Source organism: Taudactylus pleione, unplaced genomic scaffold (assembly GCF_031769625.1).
Source record: "Taudactylus pleione unplaced genomic scaffold, aTauple2 ptg000279l, whole genome shotgun sequence".
Lineage (NCBI taxonomy): Eukaryota > Metazoa > Chordata > Amphibia > Anura > Myobatrachidae > Taudactylus > Taudactylus pleione.
In genome coordinates, this window is record NW_028284681.1 from 176174 (window position 1) to 199450 (window position 23277).

Below are 23277 nucleotides of genomic sequence, written 5' to 3' on the forward strand. Positions count from 1 at the left end.
GTGGGTGAGAGGAAGGGCTCCACCCACGGCCACTCCAGGTTGTGGGCCTTTCACCCTGGTAACAGGCTCATTAGGGCTTCCAGCTGAAGATGGCCAACATATGCTTAGTTTGTTTAGGGCTGAGTGTCTCACCTGGGTGAGCAGAAAGGGAGTCTGCTGGGAGTTGTAAAGTTAGAGCCCAGACAGGGCTAGGATTTATGTTTATGTTTTCTTTATGTTATTTCTGACATTGTACAATAAAGACTGGCGCCGACCAGCTTGTACTCGCATCCAGACTGGTGTGCTGTTTCTCCGGCTGCTGTGTGTGTAAGAAAGGAGTCCTTCTACCCAGGAGAGGGACCCTAACCTGCCTGAACATCACAATATAAATATATATTATATGCATGTGTGTGTATATATATATATATACACACACACATATATATATAAATATTCATATATATATATATCAATATATATGTGTGTGTGTGTATGTGTATATATATATATATATATATATATAGTGTGTGTGTGTGCATATACTGTATATATAAATGGGTACTTAAATGCAAGAATTCAAACGACAAACAGTGACTTTGTCCAAAGTTTCAGTCCATCTGGACTTTTAGCAAGAATGTTCTTAATAAAGTTCAGATGGACTGAAACGGTGAACACAGACACTATTTGTCATTTGAAGTCTTACATGATAGTACTGTACCTGTGAGCGTCGCCATTTCGCCAGTACAGTATTGATATTTGTATATTGAGGATGGCACCAGAGCAGGATTTTGTAATTTTTGGTGGTGAGATGGTAGTACTTGGAGATATATATTATATATATTGCAAAACCTGCATTTGCCCCTGCAATCCCACTGCCTGCCCACCGAGATCCCCGCTCTTCACACCACTCCCCGGAAAGAAAAAAACCACGTCGCATGGGGAGTAGGTCTCAGAACAACAATAACCAGGTAAGTGTGGGCACTGCCGGGGCTGGAGAGACAGAAACACAGGGGGGGGGGCCCTGTCTATTTTGTCAGTCCTGGGCCCCACAATTTCTGATGGCAGCCCTGGTAGCAATGTACAGGTTTCAGCTGGTATACACCTAGCCTCACTAGTAGCAGAGCAGAATGCACACAGGGTTAAAGTGGTGGCTGCTTTTTATACCCCCTGGCTAGCCCCTCCCTTTGTTATTATTATTTAAATTTCCCACCAATCATGAAGAGCCTCTTCTCTTGTTATGGGAAAGTCAAGATTCATCCAGCAAAATCTCACGATTTGTACGATCCGATGGATCGTGAGATTGGAAGCCAAATTGGCAGTATTTTGGACCAAATCTTGCTCATGACTGCCGGGGAGCTCCTGTGGAGAGTGCACGGCAAATCGTACACATCGGCAGATCATCAGCACATCGCCATGTGTGTGGCCAGCTTAAAAGAAGCAGTCCTAAGCAAACAGATGTAAGTATGTGGATACCAATATCCTGTGTAGCGATAGAGTGTCTGTGTCCGTCCTCACACTGAGATCACAGGCAGATGGAAATGAATACAAACCGTCCTTCTGGGGGAAAGGTAACTCCTGTTGTGGCTTATCAATTCATTCAGGTAGTCCTCTCCTCTTTTTCAATATATTCTGCAGTCTTCTCTGATTCGGATTTATCAGCCTGTACGTGGAGATCATGTGATCTCTTTTCACCAATCCACATGCATACCTACTTGACAAATTATCTTTAATGAGGAATCGGAATCTTTCAAAATTATTATTATTATTATTATTATCCTTTATTTATATGGCGCCACAAAGGTTCCGCAGCGCCTTACACAGTACATAAATGAGCACACAAGAAAAACAGTTAATAGTAATACAAAACAATGCAGGACAAGGACAAGGTTATAAACTCAGCTGCAAAACACAAGCAGCAGGACATGAGCAACCAGGTGTTAGGTGCCGTTGTGGGGAGTTAGGAGTAAATGATACTATAAGTAGGGGGAGGAGAAACACGAGAGGATGAGGGCCCTGCTCGTGAGAGCTTACATTCTAAAGGGGAAGGGCAGACAGACAGGGGCGACACAGAGGGGTAGATAGTGAAGAAGGAGCATGGAGCAGTGGGTTAGGATATGTGCTGCGGAATGTGTGTGTATAAGACGACCTGATGTTATGTAAAAATTAAGTCATTCATACATCTATCTCTATGATAGAAAATAGATTGTTTGTGTTATTTACATGAGAGATGTACAAAGTAAAGTAGAAGCACTTTAATTTGTGTGTTACATTTTAGCATCTATATACAGCCTGACAAGAAATGCAGCTATTATGGGACTGTCCCGCCATCCTAATACAGTAGTGACTACTTTAGTTCCAGCTGCTGGGTGCTATGCCATGCTCCTGTGAGTGGGTGCATCTCACATGCTAGACCCACTCACAAATGGGTGCAGCCATACATGATGTGGTCCCACAGGATGTTGCAGTACCCGGGCCCAGAATTTCTCTTGGCAGCCCTGGAGGTGACAGACAGAACGAGGAGGGAATGGGGCTTAGTAGTGGGGTAACAAGACCATGGAGGGAGGTGGTTGAGAGTGGAGGTATAGGAGAGGTGGGGGAAAGAAGCAGAGGGTTGGAAGCAGACTGATGAGAGAAAAAAAGGAAGAACAGCAAGTGGAGGAAACAGGAGGGGGAAGAGAGGGATGGATAAAGTAGAGGATTATGTGGACATAGAATATGGGGGTTGTGTGAAGTAAGGGTGTTCATGCTGTGGTCAAGGTAATAATTGAGATGTAAACTGGAGTGGAGGCTGTGAGATATAGAGTCAGTGTGGATTAAAGTTGTTAAATGTTCAAAAATACATGTAAAGAACAGTGCTGCTAATGTATGAGCGCAGCTCCAAAAGTGATATATAAAGGAGAGGTGTGTGAGTAGTGGGTGCAGGAATTAGTTTTTAAACAAATGATTAAAGTGGATAGATGTGACACAATTGGAAAAGGCAATACAAAATGAATGAGGACAAAATTACAATGTACCCGAGCTGATCCAGTCCAAAGTGTTCTGATCAACAAAGATCAATCAACAAGAGCAGCACACAGACAGGGGAGCACTTGCAGTGTCCAAGCAGTGAGTGCAGTAAGTAGTTGCCTGGATACAGCAGAAGATGTTGTTTTGTTCATTCACATAAATAAGTTGCTTCTTGTTGTTCAGAAATTGTTCTGGTTTTGAGTTTCTTTTCCCTCAGTTTTCCTCCAGTTTAACTCCAGCGTAACTCCGACTTAGTTATCAAATTGTATTTACACTTATAATCAGAACACTTTGAATCTTAACACAGACTATGGCAGCCACCGGCTATGCAGCCTGTGGTAGCAGTAATATCTAAAGTTACAAACATGTGTCTCTGTGCTCACTGATTGGGACCCCACCCCGAAAGCTCTAACACACACTAAATTGGGATGCAATAAAGTCTAAGATAAACAATTTGTGAGAAGGGGGGAGGCCAACAAAGATTCACAATACATTCCTAACTTCCTTTAGATAAATTGCTCTTAGTATAGCAGTAGTTGTAATTTACCCAGTATAAATTTTCAAAACTGTGCTGAGGCAATCACTAAAACAGCATCTGATGGGAGCAGTAGTTGTAATTTACCCAGTATAAATTTTCAAAACTGTGCTGAGGCAATCACTAAAACAGCATCTGATGGGAGCAGTAGTTGTAATTTACCTGTGGAATGCAGAGAAGAAGTCACATCAGTCTTTGCATGGTGCGCATATGACAAATAAGATCTGCAGCGTAACTCCGACTTAGTTATCAAATTGTATTTACACTTATAATCAGAACACTTTGAATCTTAACACAGACTATGGCAGCCACCGGCTATGCAGCCTGTGGTAGCAGTAATATCTAAAGTTACAAACATGTGTCTCTGTGCTCACTGATTGGGACCCCACCCCGAAAGCTCTAACACACACTAAATTGGGATGCAATAAAGTCTAAGATAAACAATTTGTGAGAAGGGGGGAGGCCAACAAAGATTCACAATACATTCCTAACTTCCTTTAGATAAATTGCTCTTAGTATAGCAGTAGTTGTAATTTACCCAGTATAAATTTTCAAAACTGTGCTGAGGCAATCACTAAAACAGCATCTGATGGGAGCAGTAGTTGTAATTTACCCAGTATAAATTTTCAAAACTGTGCTGAGGCAATCACTAAAACAGCATCTGATGGGAGCAGTAGTTGTAATTTACCTGTGGAATGCAGAGAAGAAGTCACATCAGTCTTTGCATGGTGCGCATATGACAAATAAGATCTGCAGCGTAACTCCGACTTAGTTATCAAATTGTATTTACACTTATAATCAGAACACTTTGAATCTTAACACAGACTATGGCAGCCACCGGCTATGCAGCCTGTGGTAGCAGTAATATCTAAAGTTACAAACATGTGTCTCTGTGCTCACTGATTGGGACCCCACCCCGAAAGCTCTAACACACACTAAATTGGGATGCAATAAAGTCTAAGATAAACAATTTGTGAGAAGGGGGGAGGCCAACAAAGATTCACAATACATTCCTAACTTCCTTTAGATAAATTGCTCTTAGTATAGCAGTAGTTGTAATTTACCCAGTATAAATTTTCAAAACTGTGCTGAGGCAATCACTAAAACAGCATCTGATGGGAGCAGTAGTTGTAATTTACCCAGTATAAATTTTCAAAACTGTGCTGAGGCAATCACTAAAACAGCATCTGATGGGAGCAGTAGTTGTAATTTACCTGTGGAATGCAGAGAAGAAGTCACATCAGTCTTTGCATGGTGCGCATATGACAAATAAGATCTGCAGCGTAACTCCGACTTAGTTATCAAATTGTATTTACACTTATAATCAGAACACTTTGAATCTTAACACAGACTATGGCAGCCACCGGCTATGCAGCCTGTGGTAGCAGTAATATCTAAAGTTACAAACATGTGTCTCTGTGCTCACTGATTGGGACCCCACCCCGAAAGCTCTAACACACACTAAATTGGGATGCAATAAAGTCTAAGATAAACAATTTGTGAGAAGGGGGGAGGCCAACAAAGATTCACAATACATTCCTAACTTCCTTTAGATAAATTGCTCTTAGTATAGCAGTAGTTGTAATTTACCCAGTATAAATTTTCAAAACTGTGCTGAGGCAATCACTAAAACAGCATCTGATGGGAGCAGTAGTTGTAATTTACCCAGTATAAATTTTCAAAACTGTGCTGAGGCAATCACTAAAACAGCATCTGATGGGAGCAGTAGTTGTAATTTACCTGTGGAATGCAGAGAAGAAGTCACATCAGTCTTTGCATGGTGCGCATATGACAAATAAGATCTGCAGCGTAACTCCGACTTAGTTATCAAATTGTATTTACACTTATAATCAGAACACTTTGAATCTTAACACAGACTATGGCAGCCACCGGCTATGCAGCCTGTGGTAGCAGTAATATCTAAAGTTACAAACATGTGTCTCTGTGCTCACTGATTGGGACCCCACCCCGAAAGCTCTAACACACACTAAATTGGGATGCAATAAAGTCTAAGATAAACAATTTGTGAGAAGGGGGGAGGCCAACAAAGATTCACAATACATTCCTAACTTCCTTTAGATAAATTGCTCTTAGTATAGCAGTAGTTGTAATTTACCCAGTATAAATTTTCAAAACTGTGCTGAGGCAATCACTAAAACAGCATCTGATGGGAGCAGTAGTTGTAATTTACCCAGTATAAATTTTCAAAACTGTGCTGAGGCAATCACTAAAACAGCATCTGATGGGAGCAGTAGTTGTAATTTACCTGTGGAATGCAGAGAAGAAGTCACATCAGTCTTTGCATGGTGCGCATATGACAAATAAGATCTGCAGCGTAACTCCGACTTAGTTATCAAATTGTATTTACACTTATAATCAGAACACTTTGAATCTTAACACAGACTATGGCAGCCACCGGCTATGCAGCCTGTGGTAGCAGTAATATCTAAAGTTACAAACATGTGTCTCTGTGCTCACTGATTGGGACCCCACCCCGAAAGCTCTAACACACACTAAATTGGGATGCAATAAAGTCTAAGATAAACAATTTGTGAGAAGGGGGGAGGCCAACAAAGATTCACAATACATTCCTAACTTCCTTTAGATAAATTGCTCTTAGTATAGCAGTAGTTGTAATTTACCCAGTATAAATTTTCAAAACTGTGCTGAGGCAATCACTAAAACAGCATCTGATGGGAGCAGTAGTTGTAATTTACCCAGTATAAATTTTCAAAACTGTGCTGAGGCAATCACTAAAACAGCATCTGATGGGAGCAGTAGTTGTAATTTACCTGTGGAATGCAGAGAAGAAGTCACATCAGTCTTTGCATGGTGCGCATATGACAAATAAGATCTGCAGCGTAACTCCGACTTAGTTATCAAATTGTATTTACACTTATAATCAGAACACTTTGAATCTTAACACAGACTATGGCAGCCACCGGCTATGCAGCCTGTGGTAGCAGTAATATCTAAAGTTACAAACATGTGTCTCTGTGCTCACTGATTGGGACCCCACCCCGAAAGCTCTAACACACACTAAATTGGGATGCAATAAAGTCTAAGATAAACAATTTGTGAGAAGGGGGGAGGCCAACAAAGATTCACAATACATTCCTAACTTCCTTTAGATAAATTGCTCTTAGTATAGCAGTAGTTGTAATTTACCCAGTATAAATTTTCAAAACTGTGCTGAGGCAATCACTAAAACAGCATCTGATGGGAGCAGTAGTTGTAATTTACCCAGTATAAATTTTCAAAACTGTGCTGAGGCAATCACTAAAACAGCATCTGATGGGAGCAGTAGTTGTAATTTACCTGTGGAATGCAGAGAAGAAGTCACATCAGTCTTTGCATGGTGCGCATATGACAAATAAGATCTGCAGCGTAACTCCGACTTAGTTATCAAATTGTATTTACACTTATAATCAGAACACTTTGAATCTTAACACAGACTATGGCAGCCACCGGCTATGCAGCCTGTGGTAGCAGTAATATCTAAAGTTACAAACATGTGTCTCTGTGCTCACTGATTGGGACCCCACCCCGAAAGCTCTAACACACACTAAATTGGGATGCAATAAAGTCTAAGATAAACAATTTGTGAGAAGGGGGGAGGCCAACAAAGATTCACAATACATTCCTAACTTCCTTTAGATAAATTGCTCTTAGTATAGCAGTAGTTGTAATTTACCCAGTATAAATTTTCAAAACTGTGCTGAGGCAATCACTAAAACAGCATCTGATGGGAGCAGTAGTTGTAATTTACCCAGTATAAATTTTCAAAACTGTGCTGAGGCAATCACTAAAACAGCATCTGATGGGAGCAGTAGTTGTAATTTACCTGTGGAATGCAGAGAAGAAGTCACATCAGTCTTTGCATGGTGCGCATATGACAAATAAGATCTGCAGCGTAACTCCGACTTAGTTATCAAATTGTATTTACACTTATAATCAGAACACTTTGAATCTTAACACAGACTATGGCAGCCACCGGCTATGCAGCCTGTGGTAGCAGTAATATCTAAAGTTACAAACATGTGTCTCTGTGCTCACTGATTGGGACCCCACCCCGAAAGCTCTAACACACACTAAATTGGGATGCAATAAAGTCTAAGATAAACAATTTGTGAGAAGGGGGGAGGCCAACAAAGATTCACAATACATTCCTAACTTCCTTTAGATAAATTGCTCTTAGTATAGCAGTAGTTGTAATTTACCCAGTATAAATTTTCAAAACTGTGCTGAGGCAATCACTAAAACAGCATCTGATGGGAGCAGTAGTTGTAATTTACCCAGTATAAATTTTCAAAACTGTGCTGAGGCAATCACTAAAACAGCATCTGATGGGAGCAGTAGTTGTAATTTACCTGTGGAATGCAGAGAAGAAGTCACATCAGTCTTTGCATGGTGCGCATATGACAAATAAGATCTGCAGCGTAACTCCGACTTAGTTATCAAATTGTATTTACACTTATAATCAGAACACTTTGAATCTTAACACAGACTATGGCAGCCACCGGCTATGCAGCCTGTGGTAGCAGTAATATCTAAAGTTACAAACATGTGTCTCTGTGCTCACTGATTGGGACCCCACCCCGAAAGCTCTAACACACACTAAATTGGGATGCAATAAAGTCTAAGATAAACAATTTGTGAGAAGGGGGGAGGCCAACAAAGATTCACAATACATTCCTAACTTCCTTTAGATAAATTGCTCTTAGTATAGCAGTAGTTGTAATTTACCCAGTATAAATTTTCAAAACTGTGCTGAGGCAATCACTAAAACAGCATCTGATGGGAGCAGTAGTTGTAATTTACCCAGTATAAATTTTCAAAACTGTGCTGAGGCAATCACTAAAACAGCATCTGATGGGAGCAGTAGTTGTAATTTACCTGTGGAATGCAGAGAAGAAGTCACATCAGTCTTTGCATGGTGCGCATATGACAAATAAGATCTGCAGCGTAACTCCGACTTAGTTATCAAATTGTATTTACACTTATAATCAGAACACTTTGAATCTTAACACAGACTATGGCAGCCACCGGCTATGCAGCCTGTGGTAGCAGTAATATCTAAAGTTACAAACATGTGTCTCTGTGCTCACTGATTGGGACCCCACCCCGAAAGCTCTAACACACACTAAATTGGGATGCAATAAAGTCTAAGATAAACAATTTGTGAGAAGGGGGGAGGCCAACAAAGATTCACAATACATTCCTAACTTCCTTTAGATAAATTGCTCTTAGTATAGCAGTAGTTGTAATTTACCCAGTATAAATTTTCAAAACTGTGCTGAGGCAATCACTAAAACAGCATCTGATGGGAGCAGTAGTTGTAATTTACCCAGTATAAATTTTCAAAACTGTGCTGAGGCAATCACTAAAACAGCATCTGATGGGAGCAGTAGTTGTAATTTACCTGTGGAATGCAGAGAAGAAGTCACATCAGTCTTTGCATGGTGCGCATATGACAAATAAGATCTGCAGCGTAACTCCGACTTAGTTATCAAATTGTATTTACACTTATAATCAGAACACTTTGAATCTTAACACAGACTATGGCAGCCACCGGCTATGCAGCCTGTGGTAGCAGTAATATCTAAAGTTACAAACATGTGTCTCTGTGCTCACTGATTGGGACCCCACCCCGAAAGCTCTAACACACACTAAATTGGGATGCAATAAAGTCTAAGATAAACAATTTGTGAGAAGGGGGGAGGCCAACAAAGATTCACAATACATTCCTAACTTCCTTTAGATAAATTGCTCTTAGTATAGCAGTAGTTGTAATTTACCCAGTATAAATTTTCAAAACTGTGCTGAGGCAATCACTAAAACAGCATCTGATGGGAGCAGTAGTTGTAATTTACCCAGTATAAATTTTCAAAACTGTGCTGAGGCAATCACTAAAACAGCATCTGATGGGAGCAGTAGTTGTAATTTACCTGTGGAATGCAGAGAAGAAGTCACATCAGTCTTTGCATGGTGCGCATATGACAAATAAGATCTGCAGCGTAACTCCGACTTAGTTATCAAATTGTATTTACACTTATAATCAGAACACTTTGAATCTTAACACAGACTATGGCAGCCACCGGCTATGCAGCCTGTGGTAGCAGTAATATCTAAAGTTACAAACATGTGTCTCTGTGCTCACTGATTGGGACCCCACCCCGAAAGCTCTAACACACACTAAATTGGGATGCAATAAAGTCTAAGATAAACAATTTGTGAGAAGGGGGGAGGCCAACAAAGATTCACAATACATTCCTAACTTCCTTTAGATAAATTGCTCTTAGTATAGCAGTAGTTGTAATTTACCCAGTATAAATTTTCAAAACTGTGCTGAGGCAATCACTAAAACAGCATCTGATGGGAGCAGTAGTTGTAATTTACCCAGTATAAATTTTCAAAACTGTGCTGAGGCAATCACTAAAACAGCATCTGATGGGAGCAGTAGTTGTAATTTACCTGTGGAATGCAGAGAAGAAGTCACATCAGTCTTTGCATGGTGCGCATATGACAAATAAGATCTGCAGCGTAACTCCGACTTAGTTATCAAATTGTATTTACACTTATAATCAGAACACTTTGAATCTTAACACAGACTATGGCAGCCACCGGCTATGCAGCCTGTGGTAGCAGTAATATCTAAAGTTACAAACATGTGTCTCTGTGCTCACTGATTGGGACCCCACCCCGAAAGCTCTAACACACACTAAATTGGGATGCAATAAAGTCTAAGATAAACAATTTGTGAGAAGGGGGGAGGCCAACAAAGATTCACAATACATTCCTAACTTCCTTTAGATAAATTGCTCTTAGTATAGCAGTAGTTGTAATTTACCCAGTATAAATTTTCAAAACTGTGCTGAGGCAATCACTAAAACAGCATCTGATGGGAGCAGTAGTTGTAATTTACCCAGTATAAATTTTCAAAACTGTGCTGAGGCAATCACTAAAACAGCATCTGATGGGAGCAGTAGTTGTAATTTACCTGTGGAATGCAGAGAAGAAGTCACATCAGTCTTTGCATGGTGCGCATATGACAAATAAGATCTGCAGCGTAACTCCGACTTAGTTATCAAATTGTATTTACACTTATAATCAGAACACTTTGAATCTTAACACAGACTATGGCAGCCACCGGCTATGCAGCCTGTGGTAGCAGTAATATCTAAAGTTACAAACATGTGTCTCTGTGCTCACTGATTGGGACCCCACCCCGAAAGCTCTAACACACACTAAATTGGGATGCAATAAAGTCTAAGATAAACAATTTGTGAGAAGGGGGGAGGCCAACAAAGATTCACAATACATTCCTAACTTCCTTTAGATAAATTGCTCTTAGTATAGCAGTAGTTGTAATTTACCCAGTATAAATTTTCAAAACTGTGCTGAGGCAATCACTAAAACAGCATCTGATGGGAGCAGTAGTTGTAATTTACCCAGTATAAATTTTCAAAACTGTGCTGAGGCAATCACTAAAACAGCATCTGATGGGAGCAGTAGTTGTAATTTACCTGTGGAATGCAGAGAAGAAGTCACATCAGTCTTTGCATGGTGCGCATATGACAAATAAGATCTGCAGCGTAACTCCGACTTAGTTATCAAATTGTATTTACACTTATAATCAGAACACTTTGAATCTTAACACAGACTATGGCAGCCACCGGCTATGCAGCCTGTGGTAGCAGTAATATCTAAAGTTACAAACATGTGTCTCTGTGCTCACTGATTGGGACCCCACCCCGAAAGCTCTAACACACACTAAATTGGGATGCAATAAAGTCTAAGATAAACAATTTGTGAGAAGGGGGGAGGCCAACAAAGATTCACAATACATTCCTAACTTCCTTTAGATAAATTGCTCTTAGTATAGCAGTAGTTGTAATTTACCCAGTATAAATTTTCAAAACTGTGCTGAGGCAATCACTAAAACAGCATCTGATGGGAGCAGTAGTTGTAATTTACCCAGTATAAATTTTCAAAACTGTGCTGAGGCAATCACTAAAACAGCATCTGATGGGAGCAGTAGTTGTAATTTACCTGTGGAATGCAGAGAAGAAGTCACATCAGTCTTTGCATGGTGCGCATATGACAAATAAGATCTGCAGCGTAACTCCGACTTAGTTATCAAATTGTATTTACACTTATAATCAGAACACTTTGAATCTTAACACAGACTATGGCAGCCACCGGCTATGCAGCCTGTGGTAGCAGTAATATCTAAAGTTACAAACATGTGTCTCTGTGCTCACTGATTGGGACCCCACCCCGAAAGCTCTAACACACACTAAATTGGGATGCAATAAAGTCTAAGATAAACAATTTGTGAGAAGGGGGGAGGCCAACAAAGATTCACAATACATTCCTAACTTCCTTTAGATAAATTGCTCTTAGTATAGCAGTAGTTGTAATTTACCCAGTATAAATTTTCAAAACTGTGCTGAGGCAATCACTAAAACAGCATCTGATGGGAGCAGTAGTTGTAATTTACCCAGTATAAATTTTCAAAACTGTGCTGAGGCAATCACTAAAACAGCATCTGATGGGAGCAGTAGTTGTAATTTACCTGTGGAATGCAGAGAAGAAGTCACATCAGTCTTTGCATGGTGCGCATATGACAAATAAGATCTGCAGCGTAACTCCGACTTAGTTATCAAATTGTATTTACACTTATAATCAGAACACTTTGAATCTTAACACAGACTATGGCAGCCACCGGCTATGCAGCCTGTGGTAGCAGTAATATCTAAAGTTACAAACATGTGTCTCTGTGCTCACTGATTGGGACCCCACCCCGAAAGCTCTAACACACACTAAATTGGGATGCAATAAAGTCTAAGATAAACAATTTGTGAGAAGGGGGGAGGCCAACAAAGATTCACAATACATTCCTAACTTCCTTTAGATAAATTGCTCTTAGTATAGCAGTAGTTGTAATTTACCCAGTATAAATTTTCAAAACTGTGCTGAGGCAATCACTAAAACAGCATCTGATGGGAGCAGTAGTTGTAATTTACCCAGTATAAATTTTCAAAACTGTGCTGAGGCAATCACTAAAACAGCATCTGATGGGAGCAGTAGTTGTAATTTACCTGTGGAATGCAGAGAAGAAGTCACATCAGTCTTTGCATGGTGCGCATATGACAAATAAGATCTGCAGCGTAACTCCGACTTAGTTATCAAATTGTATTTACACTTATAATCAGAACACTTTGAATCTTAACACAGACTATGGCAGCCACCGGCTATGCAGCCTGTGGTAGCAGTAATATCTAAAGTTACAAACATGTGTCTCTGTGCTCACTGATTGGGACCCCACCCCGAAAGCTCTAACACACACTAAATTGGGATGCAATAAAGTCTAAGATAAACAATTTGTGAGAAGGGGGGAGGCCAACAAAGATTCACAATACATTCCTAACTTCCTTTAGATAAATTGCTCTTAGTATAGCAGTAGTTGTAATTTACCCAGTATAAATTTTCAAAACTGTGCTGAGGCAATCACTAAAACAGCATCTGATGGGAGCAGTAGTTGTAATTTACCCAGTATAAATTTTCAAAACTGTGCTGAGGCAATCACTAAAACAGCATCTGATGGGAGCAGTAGTTGTAATTTACCTGTGGAATGCAGAGAAGAAGTCACATCAGTCTTTGCATGGTGCGCATATGACAAATAAGATCTGCAGCGTAACTCCGACTTAGTTATCAAATTGTATTTACACTTATAATCAGAACACTTTGAATCTTAACACAGACTATGGCAGCCACCGGCTATGCAGCCTGTGGTAGCAGTAATATCTAAAGTTACAAACATGTGTCTCTGTGCTCACTGATTGGGACCCCACCCCGAAAGCTCTAACACACACTAAATTGGGATGCAATAAAGTCTAAGATAAACAATTTGTGAGAAGGGGGGAGGCCAACAAAGATTCACAATACATTCCTAACTTCCTTTAGATAAATTGCTCTTAGTATAGCAGTAGTTGTAATTTACCCAGTATAAATTTTCAAAACTGTGCTGAGGCAATCACTAAAACAGCATCTGATGGGAGCAGTAGTTGTAATTTACCCAGTATAAATTTTCAAAACTGTGCTGAGGCAATCACTAAAACAGCATCTGATGGGAGCAGTAGTTGTAATTTACCTGTGGAATGCAGAGAAGAAGTCACATCAGTCTTTGCATGGTGCGCATATGACAAATAAGATCTGCAGCGTAACTCCGACTTAGTTATCAAATTGTATTTACACTTATAATCAGAACACTTTGAATCTTAACACAGACTATGGCAGCCACCGGCTATGCAGCCTGTGGTAGCAGTAATATCTAAAGTTACAAACATGTGTCTCTGTGCTCACTGATTGGGACCCCACCCCGAAAGCTCTAACACACACTAAATTGGGATGCAATAAAGTCTAAGATAAACAATTTGTGAGAAGGGGGGAGGCCAACAAAGATTCACAATACATTCCTAACTTCCTTTAGATAAATTGCTCTTAGTATAGCAGTAGTTGTAATTTACCCAGTATAAATTTTCAAAACTGTGCTGAGGCAATCACTAAAACAGCATCTGATGGGAGCAGTAGTTGTAATTTACCCAGTATAAATTTTCAAAACTGTGCTGAGGCAATCACTAAAACAGCATCTGATGGGAGCAGTAGTTGTAATTTACCCAGTATAAATTTTCAAAACTGTGCTGAGGCAATCACTAAAACAGCATCTGATGGGAGCAGTAGTTGTAATTTACCCAGTATAAATTTTCAAAACTGTGCTGAGGCAATCACTAAAACAGCATCTGATGGGAGCAGTAGTTGTAATTTACCTGTGGAATGCAGAGAAGAAGTCACATCAGTCTTTGCATGGTGCGCATATGACAAATAAGATCTGCAGCGTAACTCCGACTTAGTTATCAAATTGTATTTACACTTATAATCAGAACACTTTGAATCTTAACACAGACTATGGCAGCCACCGGCTATGCAGCCTGTGGTAGCAGTAAATATATATATACATTGCATTATCTGTAATGGGGATCAAAGCCTTCCAGGCTTTGCTGAGACCCCACCAGGATGCAGTACTATGTCTATGTGAAGAAGTACATTGCGTATACGCATTAGTCAGCAAACTGTAGCCAGCAGCAACTCAGCAGAAGACACCGCCAAGGAGGGGGACATCGCGAGACCTCACAGGGCATGCACATCATCTTAAATATCAGCAGCATATTCATAAGTATCACAGTTATACTATATATATATATATATATATATGTGTATGTAATATATGTATATATATGTGTGTTTGTGTATATGTATAATATATATATATATATATATATATATATATATATATATATATTAGGGATGTGCAGGATCGGATAGGTTCCAGTTTGCACGCCAAGTTCTGATTTTTCCACAAAAAAAATTGGTTCTCAGAAAGAGGCAAAATGTCATCTTTCATGGACAAACATCATCATTCCTGGACAAAAGTCCATGAAAGATGATGTTTGTCCATGAAAGATGACGTTTTGCCTCTTTCTGAGACCCGATTATTTTTGGAGGGAAAAATCCGAACTCGATGTGCAAACTTTCAGCGGGACTTTCTGACTTTTTGGACATTGTACCATTGTACCACCTGCAGGACACAGTTGCGCATGTGCCCGTCATCCGCATTGTGACTGGGGCTGCCCCACTGCTCCTGGACCTCTGGCCAAGCCCCCAGCATGACGAGAACAGAGACATGGGGCCTGATTCAGCAAGGATCGCAATTGCAAAGCTGCATGCAGGCTATAGATATATGATGTATGCACGCACGCAGTTTTACAATTGTGATCCTTGTAGATATGGTAATGCAGCAGGAGGCAACATGCCTCCTGTGCATTACTTATCCGAGCTGCGTTGTCCAACGCAGCATTGGATAAACTGCATACCATCGGCCGGCTAAGGTGACCCATGGGGTCACGCAGCCGGCAGCCACAGTTTAGAGGAAGAGGCCAGGAAATCTCCATCTGCAGACAGAGATCCTGGCCTCTTCCCTCCCCCCCAATGGCAGCGAGACGCCTCCGTTTTGGGTAAAGGAGGCTGTTGTCAACCCCCTCCCCACCCCCAAACAGCAGCAGACTGTCAATCATTGACAGTCTGCTGCCAGTTTATAAGCGGGCTCGCAGACTTGTTCTGCATATGCGCAGAACGGATCATGATGTGCAGCCCCATCCCCAAAAAGTGCTCACAAGGGGGTGGGGCTGCGCATCAGAGACACGGGGGGGGGCGCTAAAGTACTGCCTTGCACCGGGTGACAAAGCTTCTAGTTTCGGCCCTGTTCTGACTGTCGGCATCCCGCATGCTGGGATGCCGACTACATCCCTTTGTAATGCACTGTAACTAAGAAGCATTTTCGGGCTTCTTAGACACTCTGCTCAAGCAGAGTTACAGAGGACTTGGTGCGCCAAGGATGGCTATTTGGCATGACGGTAGCAATAGTGTATGAGGACACATCTGTACAAACTCTCAATCAGTTAGATGTATTCAGTTCTTATCTCACAGCAAAACCTATTCTGCCATAACTCTCAACTTATGTCACTGGATCCCCAGCTCAAGCAAGGGAACCTGAAATGTCACTATGAGGTTGATGTATCAAGCACTGACAAGAGTGGAGAAGTGGACCAGTAAAGAAGACCAGTCAGCATCTACCTATCATTTTATAAAGTGTAGTTGATCGATGCTTCCTCAAAACTAATTGATTACTATGGGCAACTTCTCCACTGGTTCACTCCACTCTTTTTACTGCTTGATACATCAACCCCTAATACTTTTAGGCACTTTATTTCACAATCTGTGCTCTCACAGACCTTGGCACATACAGTATCTATATCTGGGGCATATGTATCATTATTTGTAAAAGAGACCTGTAATTTTCAGACTTTTAACGCCTGTTATCGCGTCTCTGAATTTAATTTTTTTTGCCATAAGTATCAATGTTGAGCTAGTTTAAATGAAAATGTGACAAACTATATAGGTTTGCAATTTTTTTACTATATTTTTCCATTTTTATCTCTTCTGTCTTTAGGCAAATGCCATAACAGTGTGATTACTGTGCTAAGCTTGGTGGTATTGGTGTAATTGGTGTAAGGACTGTAGTTCAAGTGTCCAGTCCTCCCTGTATTTGTGTGAGTGCATATATATAAGTATTCATAAATGCTAATTTAATTGATACAAACATTTATTTAACAATATTAGATATTTAAAAAATTGATAATTACATTAACATTACTGGATATAGTTACAAAAAACCCACTCCTGTTCCAAAAAACGCCTTCAGATCATGCCAATAATTACTGAATCCTTGAGGTAAGATTTTAAATTAATATGAAAATTAACGCAATTCCATTCATTTATATGGTTCCAGAACTCTTCTGCATTATTACTGATCCAAATAAATAACGCAACAAAAAATGTGATAACACATATACTTCTGCGAAAAAATAAAAATGTGATAAAAACACGAAAAAGCCTTTAAACAGCATTTTATCGCAAAAACAGCTTTGACACGTATACATCAAAGATTGAAGAGAATGTATTAAGCTCGGGAAAGTGATAAATTGGAAAGTAATAAAACAATTATCTCCTGTCATTTTTTAAACACAGCCAGTAAAATTACAGTTAGGAGCTGATTGGTTAGTACTTCATATCTTTCCACTTTATTTCTCTCCAATCTTTGATACATCAACCCCTTAGTCACAGTACTCTAGTCTCAACCCATCCCTCCGTGAGCATCACAACTCATAGACCACAGACTGTACATTTTGTTTTATTGTTGTGTAACAGAATTGAAGAGGAATTCCAAGGTAAGACTAACTATTGCATTGCATGACAATTTTAATTCATCCAAGTAGTAGTGATATTCAATTTTTCTAATCTAGTTCCTATATACCCCATGGAAAGAGTTTTATGACTCTGACAAAGACTATGATGCTCTTCCATAGTTACTGAATTGTTAAGCAAGACCGATGCATTGTGTAACACTCTGGAGGAAGGGAGTTCTTCCACGCGGTTCTTCCTCCTTTCTCGCAATGTAGATTCAGCTGATATGAGAGTGAATATGAATGACAGAGAGGCAATGGTACTGGCAAAGCTTACTTACTCCAAGCTCAGTAACCGACATTGAGATCCTTTAACCCTTTATTTTCTGGATTAAAAGAAGTTAAGATGACTAAAGACAACCTGGAAATAACACGTTCAATAACACATTTATGCACAATTAAATTTCTTTGGACAATTCGATAACTTGTTTGTTGGCAATTAAATAGACACTTCAATGGACAAGAAAACATACATTTCAACATACAAATACCTAGACACTTCAATAAATGACTAACCTAGCAATTAAATTAAATAGAGAGGCAAATTTCCTTCAGATAACTCACAATGGTGTCTCAATCAGGATCCAGAACTACTGTCTAGCACAAACGTGGTTTAGTTAAAACCCAGAACACAATAGCAATGAGGTAAAGTGTATCCTGGTGCGCAAATAGTCCTTTATCGCAGAGGTACAATACCCTCTAGAAAGATAAAGTCACTGTGGTGTATCCTTTACCATAGTAGAAATAAAGTCCCACACAATATCTCAGTCTCTCATTGGAGGTTAAGGTTAAATGGTGACAGACAATAGTTCCTTTAACGAACAGGTGATATAAAGCAGATCCTGCAGAAAGCTTATTGCCCCTAAAACTGACGTTCCTATATGAGCCATATTTATTGTTGTTTAAATGTTAGTGGTTGTTTGACAAAAGAATGACAGTATATTATAAAGTAGCACAATCCCTCCCTTAATTAAACATCTATTATATAACAGGTCGCTTCAAAGAGGACTAGATCTCTAACAATACTATAATTTGTGTCTAACCTAAGAATTTGTTTAAGAAATGCAATCTACAGTATTTTTAAGTTTTGTATTTTTTTTTTACAAGTGGAACTAAAGACTGAATCTGGGCAATTACAAATGCATTCAAATGTCTCTAGAGACTGGTCCTTGCCTCTCCAGGATATCATTCCCAGGGTTGAGGCAATTGAGGCAAAATAAAAAATAAAATCTGAATTATGTTCACGATTTGGGACATTTTGCTAAATATGCCATCAAGTCTTTTTACATGGCCTCTATGTTATTAGTGTAAGCCTACTACTCTGAATTATAAAAATGTTACGTCTCAATGAAAACAAAAAACCACAAAGCTGGGGAGATCAACAATTTAGTCTTATATACAAAACCACAAACTGGGAGAACAGCCAAGTCTGAGGTTTTATGTGTGTTGGGATCAGTGTTGCTTCAGTGTCGCCAGCTGCATTAGAGGCTGCCTCCCAGTGGCTGCATGCTGCATCTGCGCTCTTAATGAGGTGCACAACCAGCTTGTGTATTGGGTTGAATCATATCAGACAACTTAATTTATAAGTGCACACATATCACCTACATCCTTGTTATCAAAAAAAAATCCTACTTACTTTTATGTTATTTTAACATTTTAATATTGAATATTACTATTGAAGCCAATGCTGTCTTCAGGCAGCAATTGAAATAAATGCTGCTTCCCACCTCTGGAACTCTCTCCCTCTCCCCATCAGACTCTCCACTTCTCTACAATCTTTCAAATGGGCTCTCAAGACCTACTACTTCATCAAGCCTTCCAGCTCTCATCCTAACCCGCAGCTACATGCTCCTTCCTTCCAGTCTACACCATCTGTGACACACTTGCCCTTCCCCTTTAGAATGTAAGCTGTCACGAGCAGGGCCCTCTTCCCTCTTGTACTTATCTTTACCTATACTTTCATTTACTTCCTACTCCCCACTAAGGCACCTAACACTTGGTTACTTACGCCCTATTGCTTATTTGAGTGTTATGATCGCTAATGCAGAAATGTATATAAACCATTTCCTTGTCCTGCATTGTATTGTACTGTAAGTCACTGGTTTCTAATTCACTTTTTTGGTTATGCACTTTATAAGGCGCTTCGGAGCACTTGTGGCATCATATAAATAAACAACAATAATAATCATAATAATTCTAATCATAATAATAATATGACATGAAGTCCAATTCCTGCAAATACTTTTCTAGTACCCATAAACACCAGATAGTTATGAAAATAGCCTTTTATTATTTTTCTTGCACATCACACTTCTGATATAGCATGCAATCATTTTACTTTATTTATACATTATGTATACTCTCATACAGTACTGTATGTCGTTTTTTGTTTCCATTAAAAATGCTCATTGTATCATACAGAAATAAGTATAGGTTTGCTAGGCTTAATTAAAAATAATTTCACCCTCTTAATTTTACTCTTTCTAGAAGTCAGAATGATAGCTGCAGAAGAGCTGAAGCTCTGTAGCACAGACTATGTATTGCCCATGATGCAGAAAGACTTTGAGGTATATTTTCCTAGCAGCTGCTTTCTCAAAGTGGATTTGACCGCTAAGTTTAAAAAGGCAATAACAATTATTTTGCAATTGTTTTAAGTGCATTGCTTTTTGCCCTTTTAAATCCAGTGGTCAAATACACTGTTTAGTAAATATACCCTTTTGATAAATAAAGATGGTTAGTCATATATTATGCTGGGCATACACTGCCAGATATAATGTCTGTCAGACCGACAGACATTTTATCTGGCCGGCTGCCAGCCGCAGGTGTCCGCGGCATACACTGTGAGAGAAATCTCACAGTGTATAGCCCGACATCCGCGCTCCGACCCCGGGGGAGGAGACATTTCCCTGTTCCTTCCGTAGGAAGGAACACAGGAAATGTCTGTCTGTCGGCTGCGCTGGGCATACACTGCCCGATGCGGCCGACAGTTTCCTGGGTAAATATCGCATCGGACGGGCATGCTGGACAATCCAGCATGCCCGACCGAGCAATATTTAACCCTCGGTCGCCCGCACACACGCTACAATTATCGCGGCGATCCACCGATATCAGGCGGATCGTCCCGATAATTGCAGCGTGTATGGCCAGCATTAGTGATCCTTCTATCTAGGCACAAATTGTGAAGAATTAGAGACCATTTGGAATGGACCATTTATCACTGGCACTTTCAAGCCAGCTGTCTAGTAACCTTTGCCCTTAGATGCTCACAATAAGTAAGTGAGAGTCCTGTCTACTGATGTAATGGTCAAAGTAACTAGTATAGACCACACAACATGGGCCCTTCCATCAAGTACAAAATGCTCTGTACTTCATTCTTAATTCATAATCACAGTGCCGTATGCCGAACTAGATGATAAAGAAGGTTTCAACACATGACTGCAATCATAATTTAATAGGAAAGTCCAAGATCAGGGCATCTGGTACCAAATGTAAGGAGTCATGCTGTAAGCAGGGGTGCCGATAGGGGGGGGGGCACAAATTATCCGGGCCCGGGCTTGCTTGAGGGGCCCGGCGGGGGCCCAGGTCCGGCACCGCCCCCTCCCTTCTACATAACAGCAGCCCAGCTCACACTGCTGTGTGCTGGGCTGCAGTGGTAGACTGCTCACAGTCAGAGGAGTAGCGTGGAACCATGGCGCCTGGAGAAAGTGCATGTCGTAGCACCCCCCTCCCTGTACTCAACTGTGCCAGTGGGGTATGGCCTGTCACCCATTCCACATCGACAGAAATAATGTCCAGAATATAGCAATGTTGGCCGTATGCTCGTTCCGAGCGATGTTTGCACATCTGCGCATGCGTATGGTTTTCTAATACGCATACGCGTGCGCAGAAAATCGCTCGGAACGAGCATACGGCCGAAAATCGTTTGTTCGCTATATAGCGAATACCTGCTATTTTGAGTGACAGGAGGAGGCATATGTGGGTGGTAACAGGGGAAGGTGCTTGAAAACGGGGAGTGGAATTCAGAACGCAGGCGTGCTTAAAGGTCAAAACGGGCGTTTTATGGGTGTGCATAATTAATACAGCAGCGTCATCGACCACGTCACTTGGTTGTTTTATAGTCAGAACTGCTCGCAATATAGCGGTAGGAAGAACCAGCCACAAGAATAGCGAGCAGTTCATACGCTGTTCGATGTACTCGATTCATCTAATAAATAGCGGACATGACGTATGATGCGAGTGGCCAGGGGGCGTATTTTTCAAATAAAAGACCGCATGTTTTGTTCGCTCGTTCAGACATAGAGGCGGCAACAGACCGCAAAGAGCGAACGGTTCATTTGAATAGCCACCCCCTTTTTCTGAATGAGCGAGCGCTAATAGCGTCCGGCTCTGAATCAGACCCAAAATTCCTTGTTCATGGAAAAGCTAATGGTGCTTTATATAGAAATTGTCCAGCAAGAGTCTATAGTTACCAGTTCCAGTGTCCAAATGATATTATGGGGTCCTTTAGCAACGCTGGTGAAGCCTTTGCAGTGGAAATAGTCCCCTAGGCACAGGTCCGGTCCGCTGGTATTAAACAGCTGTCTGTGGCACCAATGGCAAAGTATGGATATGCTCCTGCTGAATATTGTGTGGTGGAAGGTGTCAGCCAGGAGGTATACTGAAATGAAGAGAAAAACAGCAAACAGTGGCAGTATCACGCTGGGCATTGAGGTCCCATTGGTGGGAATAGAATGCTTCGGTGATGTGATGTGACATTAAGGGGTAGCTCCTTTGGCACTGCTTTATTTATGTATAGCACCTAGGATATGACTTTTATCTCATTTTAATCATTGTTATTAGTCAATAGAGCAGATTGTATTATATATTATGATCATTTAACTTAAATTGACAGAATACATGTGCTAGAGTGAGATTCCACAGGGTACACAGCTTATTACTGCGATTACTGCCCCAAGCAGCTTTCACTGGTGTGAGAACACCTATGGAAAGCTCCCTTCTCAGCTATGCTCCTACTTCACAAATATACAGTCAGGTCCATAAATATTGGGACATTGACAGAATTTTCATATTTTGACCTCTATTCACAACCACAATATCTTTGAAATGAAACAAACACGATGTGATTTAACTGCAGACTTTCAGATTTAATTTGAGGGTAATTACATCCAAATCAGGTGAACGGTGTAGGAATTACAACGGTTTCTATATGTGCCTCCCAGTTTTTAAGGGGCCAAAAGTAATGGGACAAACTAAACAATCCTAAATCTAAACTTTCACTTTTTAATACTTTGTTGCAAATCCTTTGCAGGCAATTTCAGCCTGAAGTCTGGAATGCATAGACATCACCAGACGCTGGGTTTCATCCCTGGTGATGCTCTGCCAGGCAAATACTGCGAATGTCTTCAGTTCCTGCTTGTTCTTGGGGCATTTTCCCTTCAGTTTTGTCTTCATCAAGTGAACTGCATGCTCAATCGGATTCAGGTCAGGGGATTGACTTGGCCATTGCATAACATTCCACTTTTTAGCCTTAAAAAACTCTTTGGTTGCTTTTGCAGTATGCTTCGGGTCATTGTCCATCTGCACTGTGAAGCGCCGTCCAATGAGTTCTGAAGCATTTGACTGAATATGAGCATATAATATTGCCCGAAACACTTCAGAATTCATTCTGCTGCTTTTGTCAGCAGTCACATCATCAATAAATACAAGGGAACAAGTTCCATTGGCAGCCATACATGCCCACGCCATGACACTACCACCACCATGGTTCAATGATGAGGTGGTATGTTTTGGATCATGCGCAGTTCCTTTCCTTCTCCATACTCTTCTCTTCCCATCACTCTGGTACAAGTTGATCTTTGTCTCATCTGTCCATAGGATGTTGTTCCAGAACTG

General features: G+C 40.5%; 1 protein-coding gene across 1 annotated transcript in view; it reads left to right on the forward strand.

The window, feature by feature from the left end:
* Positions 1-1194: 1194 nt before the first annotated feature.
* LOC148512604 (protein-glutamine gamma-glutamyltransferase E-like) overlaps positions 1195-23277 on the forward strand; it is a 181604-nt gene continuing 159521 nt past the window's right edge. The window contains exons 1-4 of the mRNA XM_088481955.1: positions 1195-1436; positions 17351-17370; positions 17509-17676; positions 19873-19952. Of these exons, the coding sequence (XP_088338081.1) occupies positions 1195-1436; positions 17351-17370; positions 17509-17676; positions 19873-19952 (510 nt within the window). The remainder of the gene's footprint in view (positions 1437-17350; positions 17371-17508; positions 17677-19872; positions 19953-23277) is intronic.